Raw genomic sequence first — 14,848 nt, 5'->3', positions numbered from 1 at the left:
CGAGTGCAGGAGATCGCTCCCGGACCCCCGCTGGACCCCCAGGGACTTTTGGCCAGCTTGGGGGGGCCTCCTGACCCCCACAAGACTTGCCAAAAGTCCAGCGGGGGTCCGGGAGCGACCTCCTGCATGCGGGCCGTATTGCCAATATTCAAAATGGCGCCGGACCCCCGCTGGACTTTTGACAAGTCTTGTGGGGGTCAGGAGGCCCCCCCAAGCTGGCCAAAAGTCCCTGGGGGTCCAGCGGGGGTCCGGGAGCGATCTCCTGCACTCGTGACGTCAGGTCCAGGAACCAAAATGGTTCCTGGACCTGACGTCTGAGAGAGAGAGTCTGAGACAGAGACTATCTATTGTACTGCTCCCTCCCAGTTCCCTCCCAGTCCTCTATTGTACTGTTCCCTCCCAGTCCTCTCCAATTAAGGAGCGGACTGGGAGGGAACTTCCCTATACCCCTTCCTACTCTGCCTCCCTTTTCCCCTCTCCTCCCCGACCCCTAAAACCCCTTTCCCTACCTTTATTTTTTTTATTTCAGAATTTATTTCATCTGAATAGATGAAGTAAGTTCCGCACGCTGCCCCCCCCCCTCTCCACCCAGACCCCGACCCCCGTCCCACCCCTTTTTCATGGCACGGCACTTCTGCACGTATCGGGGGGGTACACGCATGGCTAGGCCATTTCTAAAATGCGCTCGGCGCGCACGCGGCCCAGCCACGCTCGTGACCCCCGAATGTTACGCTGGCGGGCCTCTTAAAATCCGGGTGTCAATGTTTAAATAATGAGGAGGGGAAAGCACATTAATTGTTCACATAAGGGGAGCACAAAAGCCAGCACTGACCCAGCATGAAACTGAAACTGTTACTGGGCATAATTCTCCAATTCCCCAATATTGTAGATCTGCTTGGCAAGTATATAGTGCAAGTATTTTTATTTCTTTATTAATTGAAAATTCTTCAATTCTGCCATATTCATTAAAAAACATTCTAGGCAGATCACAAAACTGAACAGAGAACAATCTTAAGTATGGACTATTTCTCCTTATAGTGCTATAGCAGTAATATTAAGCATGAAGAAGATAAAGTCTTTCCTTCGACAGAACAATATACGCTGGAGTTAGGGCATTTGTAGCGCATGCAACAGAGTCAAAGTGGCTCTGCATTTCTTGTAAGTGTTTGCAGTTGCTGTATTTTTAAGTTCTGTTTGGATCCAAGAGAATATTTCTGACTTTTGTTTCTCAGCATGGAGACTGCATGATGGTTCGCCAGTGTAATTTTACTTCCTGGCCAGAACATGGGGTGCCTGACATGACGGCACCTTTAATTCATTTTGTGAAGCTGATTCGAGCCGGCAGAGCACATGACAACACACCTATGATTGTACATTGCAGGTAATGTCTGAGGGCTGCAGCTTCTTTGCTTAGGGGGGATATCGGGGCATGGAGGATCTGGGTCAGAGGGCTACTGGGGCCATTGTGCCAATTACTGTTTTGTTGGGGGTTGGGGGGTGGGATGATCAACTTACCAAGACCCTTGCTTTGGTGTCTGAAGGTGGGGGGAGAGGGGATATTGGAGGGCACCAAGGGTATTCTTGTCGTGTTGGGAAGGCAGGATTGGGGCACCCAGGCCCCTTTATTCTTGTCAGGGTTGGGGGGGGGGTTTAGGCCATGGAGGACCCCTGATTTTGTGTGATATTTAGTATGCACATGAAAATGTTTAATGCATGCATGCAAAAAATATTTGTGCATAGGTTCCTAAATGTATTCATTATCTCAAAGTGCAGACAGATGTGAGACTGCTGGCATATTATTTTAAAAATATATAGAAAAAATTATGAAATTAAGATCATGTCATGGAAAGAATTCTTAAAGTGCCGTAGTTAAGTAATAGTGCCCATGACAGTGGGCGTTAACAAATAGGTTCCTATGTTGATAGGTATCCCAGGCTAAAGGGGAGAGCTTCTAATGATAAGACGAGAGCACATTTATTTATATTTATTTATCTAAGTATTTATAATCTGCCTAGAACAGAACATGCTAAGCGGCGGCAGTCAAAAAGGCAAATAGAATAGAAAGTATTTGGAAAGGAAGAAAGAACATGAGAATATCATAATGTCCTTGTAGAGATCCATGGTGTGATTGCAGTTCTGGTCATCCCATCTGAAAAAAAACACAGTGGACAGAAAAAAAAAAGAGAAGGGTGACAAAAATGATAAAAGTCGATGGGAAAAACTGCCTTATGGAGAAAGACTGAACAAATTAGGGCTCTTTAGTTTGGAGAAGAGATGACTGAGAGGGCATATGACTGAAATTTATAACGTCATGAATGGGATGGAAGTGGTAAATAGGGAGCGGTTATTTACCCTTTCGAACAACTCTAGGATTAGGGGATGCTCCATGAAACTGGCAATCGGCAGATTTAAAACAAATGGTAGGGGGTATTTTTGCACTCGGCGCACAATCAAGCTATGGAATCTGTTGCCGGAGGACAAAAGGAGATTCAAAAGTAGGGATGTGAATCGTGTCCTCGATCGTCTTAACGATCGATTTCGGCTGGGAGGGGGAGGGAATCGTATTGTTGCCGTTTGGGGGGGTAAAATATCGTGAAAAATCGTTAAAAATCGTTAAAAAATCGAAAAAATCGAAAAAATCGAAAAACCGGCACATTAAAACCCCCTAAAACCCACCCCCGACCCTTTAAATTAAATCCCCCCCCCTCCCGAACCCCCCCCCCCCCCAAATAACTTAAATAACCTGCGGGTCCAGCGGCGGTCCGGAACGGGCTCCTGCTCCTGAATCTTGTCGTCTTCAGCCGGCGCCATTTTCCAAAATGGCGCCGAAAAATGGCGGCGGCCATAGACGAAAAAGATTGGACGGCAGGAGGTCCTTCCGGACCCCCGCTGGACTTTTGGCAAGTCTCGTGGGGGTCAGGAGGCCCCCCACAAGCTGGCCAAAAGTTCCTGGAGGTCCAGCGGGGGTCAGGGAGCGATTTCCCGCCGCGAATCGTTTTCGTACGGAAAATGGCGCCGGCAGGAGATCGACTGCAGGAGGTCGTTCAGCGAGGGTTCTGGCGCCTCGCTGAACGACCTCCTGCAGTCGATCTCCTGCCGGCGCCATTTTCCGTACGAAAACGATTCGCGGCGGGAAATCGCTCCCTGACCCCCACTGGACCTCCAGGAACTTTTGGCCAGCTTGTGGGGGGCCTCCTGACCCCCACGAGACTTGCCAAAAGTCCAGCGGGGGTCCGGAAGCACCTCCTGCCGTCCAATCTTTTTCGTCTATGGCCGCCGCCATTTTTCGGCGCCATTTTGGAAAATGGCGCCGGCTGAAGACGACAAGATTCAGGAGCAGGAGCCCGTTCCGGACCGCTGCCGTTCCGGACCGCCGCTGGACCCGCAGGTTATTTAAGTTATTTGGGGGGGGGTTCGGGAGGGTGGGGGATTTAATTTAAAGGGTCGGGGGTGGGTTTTAGGGGGTTTTAGTGTGCCGGCTCACGATTCTAACGATTTATAACGATAAATCGTTAGAATCTGTATTGTATTGTGTTCCATAACGGTTTAAGACGATATTAAAATTATCGGACGATAATTTTAATCGTCCTAAAACGATTCACATCCCTATTCAAAAGAGGATTGGACAAGTTCCTGAAGGGAAGTCCATAAGCAGTTATTATTAGCCAGGTAGACTTGGGAAAGCTGGTGCTCATCCCGGGGAGTGAGATACAAGAAACGGATCAACCATTGGGGGTCTGACAGGTACTTCTGCTCTGAACTGGTCACTTTCTGAGACAGAATGCTGGGCTCAGCGGAATTTGCTCTGACCCGGCATGGCACTTATTATGCTCTTAGGGGTAGATTTTAAAAGGAGCGTGCGCGGCGTAAATGTGCGCGCGCACATGTATACCCGATTTTATAACTTGCGCGTGCAGGCGTGTGCAAGTTATAAAATCAGGGGTCGGCGCGCACAAGGGGGTGCACAATTGTGCACCTTGCACACACCAAGCTGCGCTGCCTTCCCCGTTCCCTCCCAGGCCGCTCCAAAATCGTAGCGGCCTGGAAGGGAGCTTCCCTTTCCCCTAACCTGACCTTCCCACCCCTTCCCCTAACCTTTCCTTCCCCTTAGCCCTACTCTAACACCCTCCAAAATTTTTATTTTACCTTTTGCGCCTGCCTCCGGGCAGGTTCAAGTTGCATGCACCAGCAAGTCTGCCAGCACGCGATCCTCCGACACAGTGGCAATGGTCGCTCTGTTGGAGGCCTCTGGCCCCGCCCCCTGACCGCCCCTTTTGGAAAGCCCAGGAGCTTTACACGCGTCGCTGGGCCTTTTTAAAATAGGCCCAGTGCGCGTAACCCTTTTAAAATCCGGCCCTTATTGTCCATTAATGCCTCGGGATGTAAATATTCCATGGTCTAATGACCACTATGATATGGCTCCCTGCTTAATTTTGGTTTGGGAAGAGGGTTTGTCTGTAGAGTAACCTGGGTGGATACAGGTATTACTTCTCTGGGTGATCCACAGATTATGTGATGCAAAGGGTCATGGTGTGAGGGTGCAGGGAGGAAGGATGAAGGGAAACTACTACTTTCCCAAGAAGAATGGTTGATGCCTGGAATCGCCTACTAGCAGCCGAAGCCGGGACTAACTTTAAAAATACTTGGGACGGGCAGAGGATGGTGGTAAAGGGCGGAAGCAGGGGAGGCATCTAACAGGTAAAAGAAATGAAAGAGAGGGACATACTTGGGACAGTTGTAGAGGGAGGTGGTGACAGTGGAGTTGAGCGGTTGGGTGAAGGACATGGGGGAGATTGCTGTTGTTGATTTAGTCAATGGGAATTGGTGTGCTCACCTATCCAAAGTGGTAGAAAACCAGAGAGAAACAATCTCAATCTGGGCAGACTGGATGGGCTAGTGAGTCTTTTATCTGCCTTCATTTACTATCCATACATGTTAATCAAAGGACGGCTGAACGCAACGAAGGAGAAGAAGTAAGTTTAGACTAAGATCCTAGAAAGGGAGGCAGTGGAAGCCAGAGATAATTGTCGTTATCCCTCAGATAAACTTCTTTGTGACCACAAGATTCTGTGTTGTCTACTTGTGTGACGTTCAGTTCACATATGATCAATTTGCTGGTTCAAAGTCTGTATTTTACATAATTCAGCTAGCTATAACCCGGAAAAATGCATTTGAAAGCTCTGTAAGATTCCTTCTTCTATTCTATGGTAGTATTATTATTATTGCTACTATTATTATTCCTTTCTGTCTTTCATTCCTTGCAGTGCTGGTGTTGGGAGAACAGGGCTTTATATTGCACTGGACCATATAACCCAGCACATCAACCATCATGACTTTGTGGATGTATACGGACTTGTAGCTGAAATGAGAAGTGAAAGAATGTGCATGGTACAGAATCTGGTAAGATATTAAGAGCTATACTGTCTAGGCCATGTGCAGATAATGTCATATTTCCCGGCCTTCTTCTTAGTGAAAAATGTCATAGAGCACATAACGCTGGTCTTGTACTAAAAAGATCCTGAGAAATCTGTGACCAGGCTTCCTACTGGAGTAAATATTAGGGATGTGACTCGGGCTTCGGACGATTGAAAATATCGTCGATATTTTCAAAATCGTCAGAAATCGGGGGCTCCCCCATAGGAAAACCCCACGATATTGTTCGTGGGGGTTCTCTTATCGTTTTGGGGGAGGGCGGGAAAAACGGCACACAAAAATAACCCCTAAACCCACCCCGACCCTTTAAAACTAATCCCTTAGTTTCCCCCACCCTCCCGACCCCCCCAAAAAACCTTTTACAGGTACCTGGTGGTCCATTGGGGGTCCCGGGAGCGATCTCCCGCTCCCGGGCCGTCGGCTGCCACTAATCAAAATGGCGCCGATGGCCCTTTGCCCTTACCATGTGACAGGGTATCCGTGCCATTGGCCGGCCCCTGTCACATGGTAGGAGCACTGGATGGCCCGTGCCATTTTTAAAGATGGCACCGGCCATCCAGTGCTCCCTCCATGTGACAGGGGCCGGCCAATGGCACGGATACCCTGTCACATGGTAAGGGCAAAGGCCATCGGCGCCATTTTGATTAGTGGCAGCCGACGGCCCGAGAGCGGGAGATCGCTCCCGGGACCCCCACTGGACCACCAGATACCTGTAAAATGTTTTTGGGGGGGTCAGGAGGGTGGGGGAAGCTAAGGGATTAGTTTTAAAGGGTCGGGGTGGGTTTTTTGTTTATCGGCTCGGGCGTATCCGATAAACAAAACCGCGATCGGGCCGGATGAAAAAAAAACACGATGTGAATCAGAACCGGAATCCGAACCAATTCTGGTTCCGATTCGCATCTCTAGTAAATATGTACTATCAAGATTAACGTATATTTACTATGCAAAGTGCTTGTAGGAAATGTTATACTTTTGTTTCATTTCATATTATCAGAGGTTTTGTTGGGGGTTTTTTTTTTCATGTTTATTTCAGCAAATAGTGTCAAAACTTGCATAGAGTATGCTCTGTTTAGAAATAGTGCACACTATTTGAGTGCAGACTGAGGAAAGATTGGGGCTGGATACAGACGCAGACTGAGGAGGATGCTGAGGAAGGACCGGGGCTGGATACAGATGCAGACTGAGGAGGATACTGAAGTAGGGATGTGAATCGTTTTTTGACGATTTAAAGCAATCGTCAGATATATTTTAAATCGTCAAAAATTGTTAGAGCCGCGATACAATAGCAATTCCCCCGATTTATCGTCAAAAAATCGTAAATCGGGGGAGGGGGGAGGGCGGGAAAACCGGCACACCAAAACAACCCTAAAACCCACCCAGACCCTTTAAAACAAATCCCCCACCCTCTCGAACCCCCCCAAAATGTTTTAAATTACCTGGGGTCCAGTGGGGGGTCCCAGCGCGATCTCCCGCTCTCGGGCCACGGCTGCGTTAATAGAAATGGCGCCGGTAGCCCTTTGCCCTTACCATATGACAGGGCAAAGGTAGCGCCGGCGCCATTTTGGTTCCTGTCACCTGACGTCACGAGTGCAGGAGATCGCTCCCGGACCCCCGCTGGACCCCCAGGGACTTTTGGCCAGCTTGGGGGGGGCCTCCTGACCCCCACAAGACTTGCCAAAAGTCCAGCGGGGGTCCGGGAGTGACCTCCTGCACTTGGGCCGTATTGCCAATATTCAAAATGGCGCCGGCGCTACCTTTGCCCTCACTATGTCATACGACCCGTATGACATAGTGAGGGCAAAAGTAGCGCCGGTGCTTCCCCAGTGGGGGGGGTCCCGGCGCGATCTCCCAAGCGGGAGATTGCGCCGGGCCCCCCCCCCCCACTGGACCCCAGGTAATTTAAAACATTTTGAGGGGGTTCGGGAGGATGGGGGATTTGTTTTAATGGGTCGGGGTGGGTTTTAGGGTTGTTTTGGTGTGCCGGTTTTTCCGCCGATTTACAATTTGACGATTTTTTAACAAAAAAACCATGACAATCAGATTTCCCTCCCCCCCCCAGCCAAAATCGATCGTTAAGACGATCGATCACACGATTCACATCCCTAATACTGAGGAAGGACCAGGACTGGATACAGACACAGACTGAGGAAGGACCCGGGGCTGGATATAGACGCAGACTGAGGAAGGACCAGGACTGGATACAGACACAGACTGAGGAAGGACCCGGGGCTGGATATAGACACAGACTGAGGAAGGACCAGGACTGGATACAGACACAGACTGAGGAAGGACCCGGGGCTGGATATAGACACAGACTGAGGAAGGACCAGGACTGGATACAGACACAGACTGAGGAAGGACCCGGGGCTGGATATAGACACAGACTGAGGAAGGACCAGGACTGGATACAGACACAGACTGAGGAAGGACCCGGGGCTGGATATAGACACAGACTGAGGAGGATACTGAGGAAGGACCAGGGCTGGATACAGACGCATACTGAGGAAGGACCCGGGGCTGGATATAGACGTAGACTGAGGAGGATACTGAGGAAGGACCCGGGGCTGGATATAGACGCAGACTGAGGAGGATACTGAGGAAGGACCAGGGCTGGATACAGACGCATACTGAGGAAGGACCCGGGGCTGGATATAGACGTATACTGAGGAGGATACTGAGGAAGGACCAGGGCTGGATATAGACGCAGACTGAGGAGGATACTGAGGAAGGACCGGGGCTGGATACAGACCCTGTTGAGGAGGATACTGAGGAAGGACTGGGGCTGGATACAGATGCAGACTGAGGAGGATACTGAGGAAGGACCCGGGGCTGGTACAGACGCAGACTGAGGAGGATACTGAGGAAGGACCCGGGGCTGGATATAGACGCAGACTGAGGAGGATACTGAGGAAGGACCAGGGCTGGATATAGACGCAGACTGAGGAGGATACTGAGGAAGGACCGGGGCTGGATACAGACCCTGCTGAGGAGGATACTGAGGAAGGACTGGGACTGGATACAGATGCAGACTGGGGCAAGGCAAGGCAATGGAAAAGTAGGGAATGAATAGAAGGAACTAGACTGGGCAGGGCACGACAAAGACCAGACAAGGGCAGGACTGGACAAAGACTTGGCAAGGGCAACGTAGAAGAAAGAACACTGAGGCCCGAAGGCAGTGAAACAGAAGGCCTGGAGGCCACTAGGCGAGGCGTAAAGGCCAGAGACCACACAGCAAGGAAAGACCTGAGGAGGCCGCAAGACAAGGCACAAGGTAAAAGCAAGCCCGGAGGCCACAAGGCATAGAACAAAGTAAGAATGGCCAGGTCAAAGAGCCAAGGATGACTGTGCATAGGGACACTAAGGTACTGACAAAGCAGGGTTAAATAGGGCTGGTGCTTGGGTGTAATGTGGCTAGCAAGGAGTATTTAGCAAGGCTATAGGTGAGACTCAGTGAGGACTCCTGGTGTAGGGAAAACTGCTCCAAGAACAGGATTCTGGCAATTATAGCGGTATATAAATTATTGTAAATAAATAGCCTCAAGCGGCGTCTGCTGCACATCAGCAGTTTCAAGTATTCTGTAATCATCAAATCCTTCCATTCAGGCTTAGCTATGTGACCAGCTTTACCTTTCTGACTCTGACAGGCACAGTATATTTACCTGCATCAGTGCATCTTAGACTTACTGGCAATCAAGGGAAACAATCAGGCCATCTGCTTTGTGAATTATTCCGCGCTGCAGAAGATGGACTCTTTAGATGCCATGGAAGGTAAGCAGAGATATTCTGTCTTAGCAGGCCCTCTGTGGGGCACCTCTGACTCCAGGGTAGGCAACTGCAGTCCTGGAGTGCCAGAACAGGTCTTGTTTCAGGATATCCAAAACGAACATTTGTGATACCCTGTTTCCCCAAAAATAAGACAGTGTCTTATATTAATTTTTGCTACCAAAGATGCACTAGGCCTTATTTTCAGGGGATGTCTAATATCGTAGAGCTGCTGGCTGCCCCTGCCTCAGCCATGTCCCACCAGTGTGCTGTCAGAGAGAGGTAAGAGTGTGCAGCATTCATGGTAGTCAGCTTGGGCTGACTCTGCTCCTTTTGAACCTCTGCACACTGCTTGGAAGGGGTCCCCCGACTGGTACTGCCACCATCCCCAGATGTCAGTGCCACTGTCACTGCTGCCGCATGGCTATTGGGGAGGCGCCAATTGCTGCTACTGACACTGAAGCCCATTCTGCTGCCTCCTCTGTGCAGGCCCCGTGGGCTTCCACTTCCTCCATGCTGATCTCGTACATTGTGAGATCCGCATAGAGAAAGTGCTACTCTTGCTCATTCCTAAAGATCACATGTGCCAATCACTAAAAAGTAATTTATTTATTTTTTACCTTTGCTGGCTGATGTTAGTTTTCTAATCGGTTGGTCACAGGCTTTTTTTTTTTCCACCTTCCCTTTCTTATTTTTTTGCCAATTCCTTTTATATTGTCCTTTTTTCTTCCGTATTTCTTTTCTCTCCATCTTCTTCCCTCAAACACAGTCAGGTTCTCATTCTCACATGCATTTCTCTCACACACACACAGTCTCTCACTGGCTCATGCTGTCTGACGCTCACACACACAGGCTCTCTCTCACTCCCACATGCTGTCTTGCTCAAGCATAGGCTCTCACCGTCACACGCTGTCTCTCTCACACACACAGAGGCTCTCACATGCTGCCTCTGCAAACATTCAGATCCTCACTCCCACACACAATCTCTCAACTCATCTCATACACGCACGCACACACACTCTACAGACCCTCAGCCTCTCTCTCACCTCTGGGCCTCCTCTTCGCGGGTCGCCGCAGGATGGGCTCTGCAGCGGCCCTGAACTTCTCGGGCCTCTTCCTCGGCCCTGCTACCGGGCCTCTTCCTCTTCTTGGGCCGCTGCGACTTGGGATTCGCAGCAGCCCGCGGCGGCTCCTCTTCTGCACGCGCTGATGCTCTTTCTCCTTCCTGCCCATGCGGCTCTGGCAACGTTTACTTCCGGGGCCGCACAGGCAGGAAGGAGGAAGAGCATCAGCGCGTTTGAAAGCGATCTTTTTCTTCGGGCAAGGAGGCTCAGCAGCCGCATGAGCCTCCTTGCGCCCGGGGGCATCGGCTCCCCTCCGGATACCACTGCTCGCGTCTGCCCCTAATACTTTGGAAACTTTATTTTAAAAAAATTTAAAAAAATGACGTCACAGGATTGACCGGCCCACCGGGGGAAGCCCGATCCCCCGATAGGTCAATCCGCCCCTGTTTACAAGGGATGTCTTACTTTCGGGGGAGGTCTTATATTTAAGAATTCGGCAAAATCCCTACTAGGTCTTATTTTTGGGGGATGTCTTATTTTCGGGGAAACACGGTATATATTTGCATGCACTGCCTCCCGCTGCATACAAATATATCTCAGGCATGTTCATTCTGGACGTCCTGAAAACCAGACTAGTTTGTGGCCCTCCAGGACCGGAGCTGACTACCCCTGCTCTAACTGCATGGATACTACTGTGTCTCTGTTTGGAAAAAGGCCTGTGATATAGAACTGCATCCTGTTCTATATCACATCCTGTGATATAGAACAGGATGCAGTTCTATATCACAACTGCGCAGCCAAAAATGCCAACATGATGCACAATGAACTTTACATAAAGCACCTATGAAGTTCACTTTTGGAGAGGAAATGGGCTTGCACCAAATATGGATGCAACCCTTTCTTGGTGGGTTGACTGCCTCCCAAAGGCCAAAAAGTATTTCTTGGACTCCATGGGCTTATTTTCCCCTCTTTGCTTGTCCCAAGGTATGAGTCCTTTCTATTGGGGGGATGGATGACCTTCTAGGCCCGGGCAATTTAGTGAAATCCCTCCAGATGTGTGTTACTGTACCTTTTCTGTGATGGTGCTGCAGGAACAGGCAGATCAGAGTTTGGGTGTTCACATTAATTTTACTGTGATTCTTCAGAAATAAATAAATGTCCAATCAAGTAGCTAGCAGTTCACTTTATATCTGGGCCCTCATTGGGGTATTTACAGTGCAGACCTTTCTTCCTTTCCTCTGTGTATGTGTCCTCAGTACAGGGCCCTGGACTGGAGCTTATCCCTCAGGGAGAGAGCTGATAAGTATCCCAGTTGAGGAAGGAATTTCATATATGTGAGGAGGATCCCCTTAGTCTCAATATTGTACCTGAGGTCCTCACGAGTCCAGTCCATCCCCTGCCTGTGTCACAAAGGGTGGAGACCCAGTTGCAGGTCTCCAAAGCTATTGTCTCTTCTATCCAGACCCTTCCGAAAGTGATCTATTGGAAAAAGGTCATTTGTTGGAAAAAACAAAACAAAACAAGTTAATAGAGCCCAACTTCACCTGTGAGGAAGGGTAGCACTCAACCTCCTGCAGACCAAAGAGAGGGAAACACTTTCCAAGTGCCAAAGCTTCCTCTGAGATGAAAAAAAATCACTGCAACCCCTCACTTGCAGGGAGAGGAGCACACAGTCTTGCCCTGGCCCCTGGATCTGGGGCTTGTCCTTCACCAGACTGGACCAGGTTCTCACCACGGGCTAAACTTGAAAAAAATACCCGAATTCTCATCAAAGTCTGTTTTTCTGCAAACAGGAGGACTGTCCCGACAGGCAAGGGATGCACTGCAGGAATCTCCTCTAAAATCAATCAGCTCCCAAAACAGCTTCTTCCTCTCTGTTCTCTAGAAGCCAAACCCAAATGACTACATTCTCTATACCACTGGCCGCCCTCTCCCCCTCTTGTGCACTACGGAGCTACCATTTTCAGCCAACCTCTAGGGGAGGTGCTAAGGAATGGTATCTCTCACTAACTGGAATACCCGGGGGCAGGCCTCTAGGGCCACCTAGTGGAGATCAGCAGGGAGCCTGAGACAGTAGAACACTTAGAAGCCCCGGAACAAAACCCTTTCATTTCATGGAATGAAATCACTGGAAATTCATGGAGTGAAATCACTGGAAATCATTTTCCAGTGATTTCATTTTGTCTTCCCATCTTCTCTTGTTTATTTCGTTCATTCCATTTTTAGCATGCATGATATATTTATAGTACCTGTAATTTGGTGGAAATTGTAAATAGCACATGCTAAACTGATTTAGGTAGGATAAACTGTTCCAGTGCGCTAAAAGGAGAAATAGTACAGATGATATTTTGTTAGGTTTTTTTTTGTGACATTTCAGATAGAAAATGATGAAAGGGAAACAGGAAATATCATTAGTGTTTTCATGTTTGAAAAATGACAGCTCATCCCTACCGGCTTCTCTTCCATCCATATATTGCCACAAGAAGAGAAAAGAGACAAAAGTGATAAATAAATACAGGGCCAGGCCTGGAGCATCCAAAGAGCCCCCTGAAAAGGTTTCTCCACTCAGAATCAGCTACAGGAGCAACTGGAGAGCAGCTGAGAGCTGACGGGGTCGAGGCAGTAGTGAGCTCGGGGATCCCAATAAGTGCTACGTTTAAGGGCTGGACAAAAATCACAGAGAGCTTTCTACACAAGCTTTAGTGTTCGCCATCTTTTTTTTCTGTGGACTTTTTTTTTTTTTTCCTTTTCAGATATTACAAGGAATGGAAACTGGGCCAAAAAAATTGTTTTTATTTTTATTTTTTTCAAAGTTGTGCAAACAAACAGACTTGTGGGCTGTTTATTTTTTGCCATACTGTTGCCCCATCTTTATATCTTTACCTCTAAGTTAGCAATGTATTCCTGCGCATTAACTCCCTGCATTTTACCATGCATACACATAAGAGCGGTATTCGGTGGACGCACACATAACTTGGCCGGTTTAAGTTCTGCATTTGTAAATGCATCTACCGATCAGGTGCACGGTCAGCCAGACACCGCATCCTTTAATTGTATGTGTGCTAGAGATGTGGCCATCCAACTTTTCCCATTCATAGTTAGGGATCAAAACTTGCCACCGAATTGGGACATAAAGGCAAAATCATTAAAAAAAAAAAGACAGAAACAGAAAAAGGAGCAGACTGCTGCCTCTTGAAAATATTTAGGTCATCTCCATGGCTATTCACTTCTGTCCTATAGGGATTTGCTCCTGCGCATAATTTTAGCACACTGGGGATATGCTGCTGCCTTCAAACAACACGGAAAACACAATGAAATTTGTGGTTTCATGTTCTGTTATTTCCAGTCCGAAACAACAGAAAAAAAAAAAAGAAGTGTTTGTTTCCGTTTGTTGATTTAGGGTGCTCTAAAAGCATTTAGCATGTGCCAAAAAATGACAAAACAAAATCAACAGAAAATGAAATGAAAATTATAATGGCTTGAGAATGCCTTCCACGTGTACCCCCAGAGCACCTCTCCCTGGCCTGAATAAAAAGCGCCCTTATGAGCTCCAAATGGAAGCTCTTTGGCAGAATACAGATATTAAGAAGAGCTCTGGAAGTACATTTGAGAGATTCAGCTTGGGCCGCCTAACGTGCCCAGCTGAAAGAGTCAGGTTCCTGTCCAAACCTGTTTGGAGACGCTGACCCCTGAGAGACCTTGCTTGAGGGTAGATTTTCACTGTTGCTCTAGTGTAGTGCCTACTGCTATGTTGTAGTTGCTAACGCGCTGCTGCGTCACGCAGGAGAAACCCCAGTGGGAGTTTCAGAGAATATTATTTTTCTTTCTTGACAGGTGATGTGGAACTTGAATGGGAAGAAACAACAATGTAAATCTAAAAAGATAAAAGTAACGTGGATGATCTGCAAACGAGCACGACATTTTTCAAGTCGCTGGGCCAAATGAGTTCCCATCTCCACAAAGCGCGCGCGCGCACACACCCCCTCATGAGAGCATCTTGATAAACAAGACCAAAGCATACAATTGCAATGATTTCTCGATCACTGTGCCTTGATAACTATGATTAACTTATTTTATGCAAATTAGTTGGGAGTACTGCTATACAATTCTTTTGCACAGTCCCAATCTAATAAATATATGTGAATTTTAAGTGATACTCTGCTTTGAATAAAGTTATTGAGATTTGAACTTTGCATTTTTCTTAAAGAAGATAAAATATAGCCAAATATGAAATGAAGGATTCACCTTTTTTTTTTTTCGGTGGGTGCATTCCAGCGTGTAGTGCTTTTGTGTTCAGTTCTGAAGTAAGTGCTATAATTTTTTGACCCGAGTGTGTGATTTGGCTTCCAAGGTGTTGACGTTACTTCTGGAGCTGCAGCAGTGATCTTTACTTAAATGTATGCTCTTGTGTTTGGACCCTTTGTTTTGCAAGTGTTGGGATATCATCTCCTGATCCCTAACAGCTGAAGCGTCACCCCCTGACACCGCCTGGATTATTTGGCTTTCGCACGGCACACAGTAGCTCTTCAGGGACACTTAAGGCTATTTAAGATGACTTCTGACTGCCAGAGTTTTATTTTCCAGTGTGG

General features: G+C 48.1%; 1 protein-coding gene across 1 annotated transcript in view; it reads left to right on the top strand.

Moving 5' to 3' along the window:
* Window positions 1-14,447, top strand: part of PTPRQ (protein tyrosine phosphatase receptor type Q) — a 414,802-nt gene extending 400,355 nt beyond the window's left edge. Inside the window, exons 58-61 of the mRNA XM_029597117.1 lie at window positions 1,233-1,381; window positions 5,265-5,400; window positions 9,078-9,201; window positions 14,094-14,447. Of these exons, the coding sequence (XP_029452977.1) occupies window positions 1,233-1,381; window positions 5,265-5,400; window positions 9,078-9,201; window positions 14,094-14,131 (447 nt within the window). The 3' untranslated portion in view covers window positions 14,132-14,447. The remainder of the gene's footprint in view (window positions 1-1,232; window positions 1,382-5,264; window positions 5,401-9,077; window positions 9,202-14,093) is intronic.
* Window positions 14,448-14,848: the final 401 nt, after the last annotated feature.

This window comes from Rhinatrema bivittatum, chromosome 4 (genome assembly GCF_901001135.1).
Source record: "Rhinatrema bivittatum chromosome 4, aRhiBiv1.1, whole genome shotgun sequence".
Taxonomy (NCBI): Eukaryota; Metazoa; Chordata; class Amphibia; order Gymnophiona; family Rhinatrematidae; genus Rhinatrema; species Rhinatrema bivittatum.
Note: the sequence above shows the minus strand (reverse complement) of the source record. Positions and strands in the feature narration are given on the sequence as shown.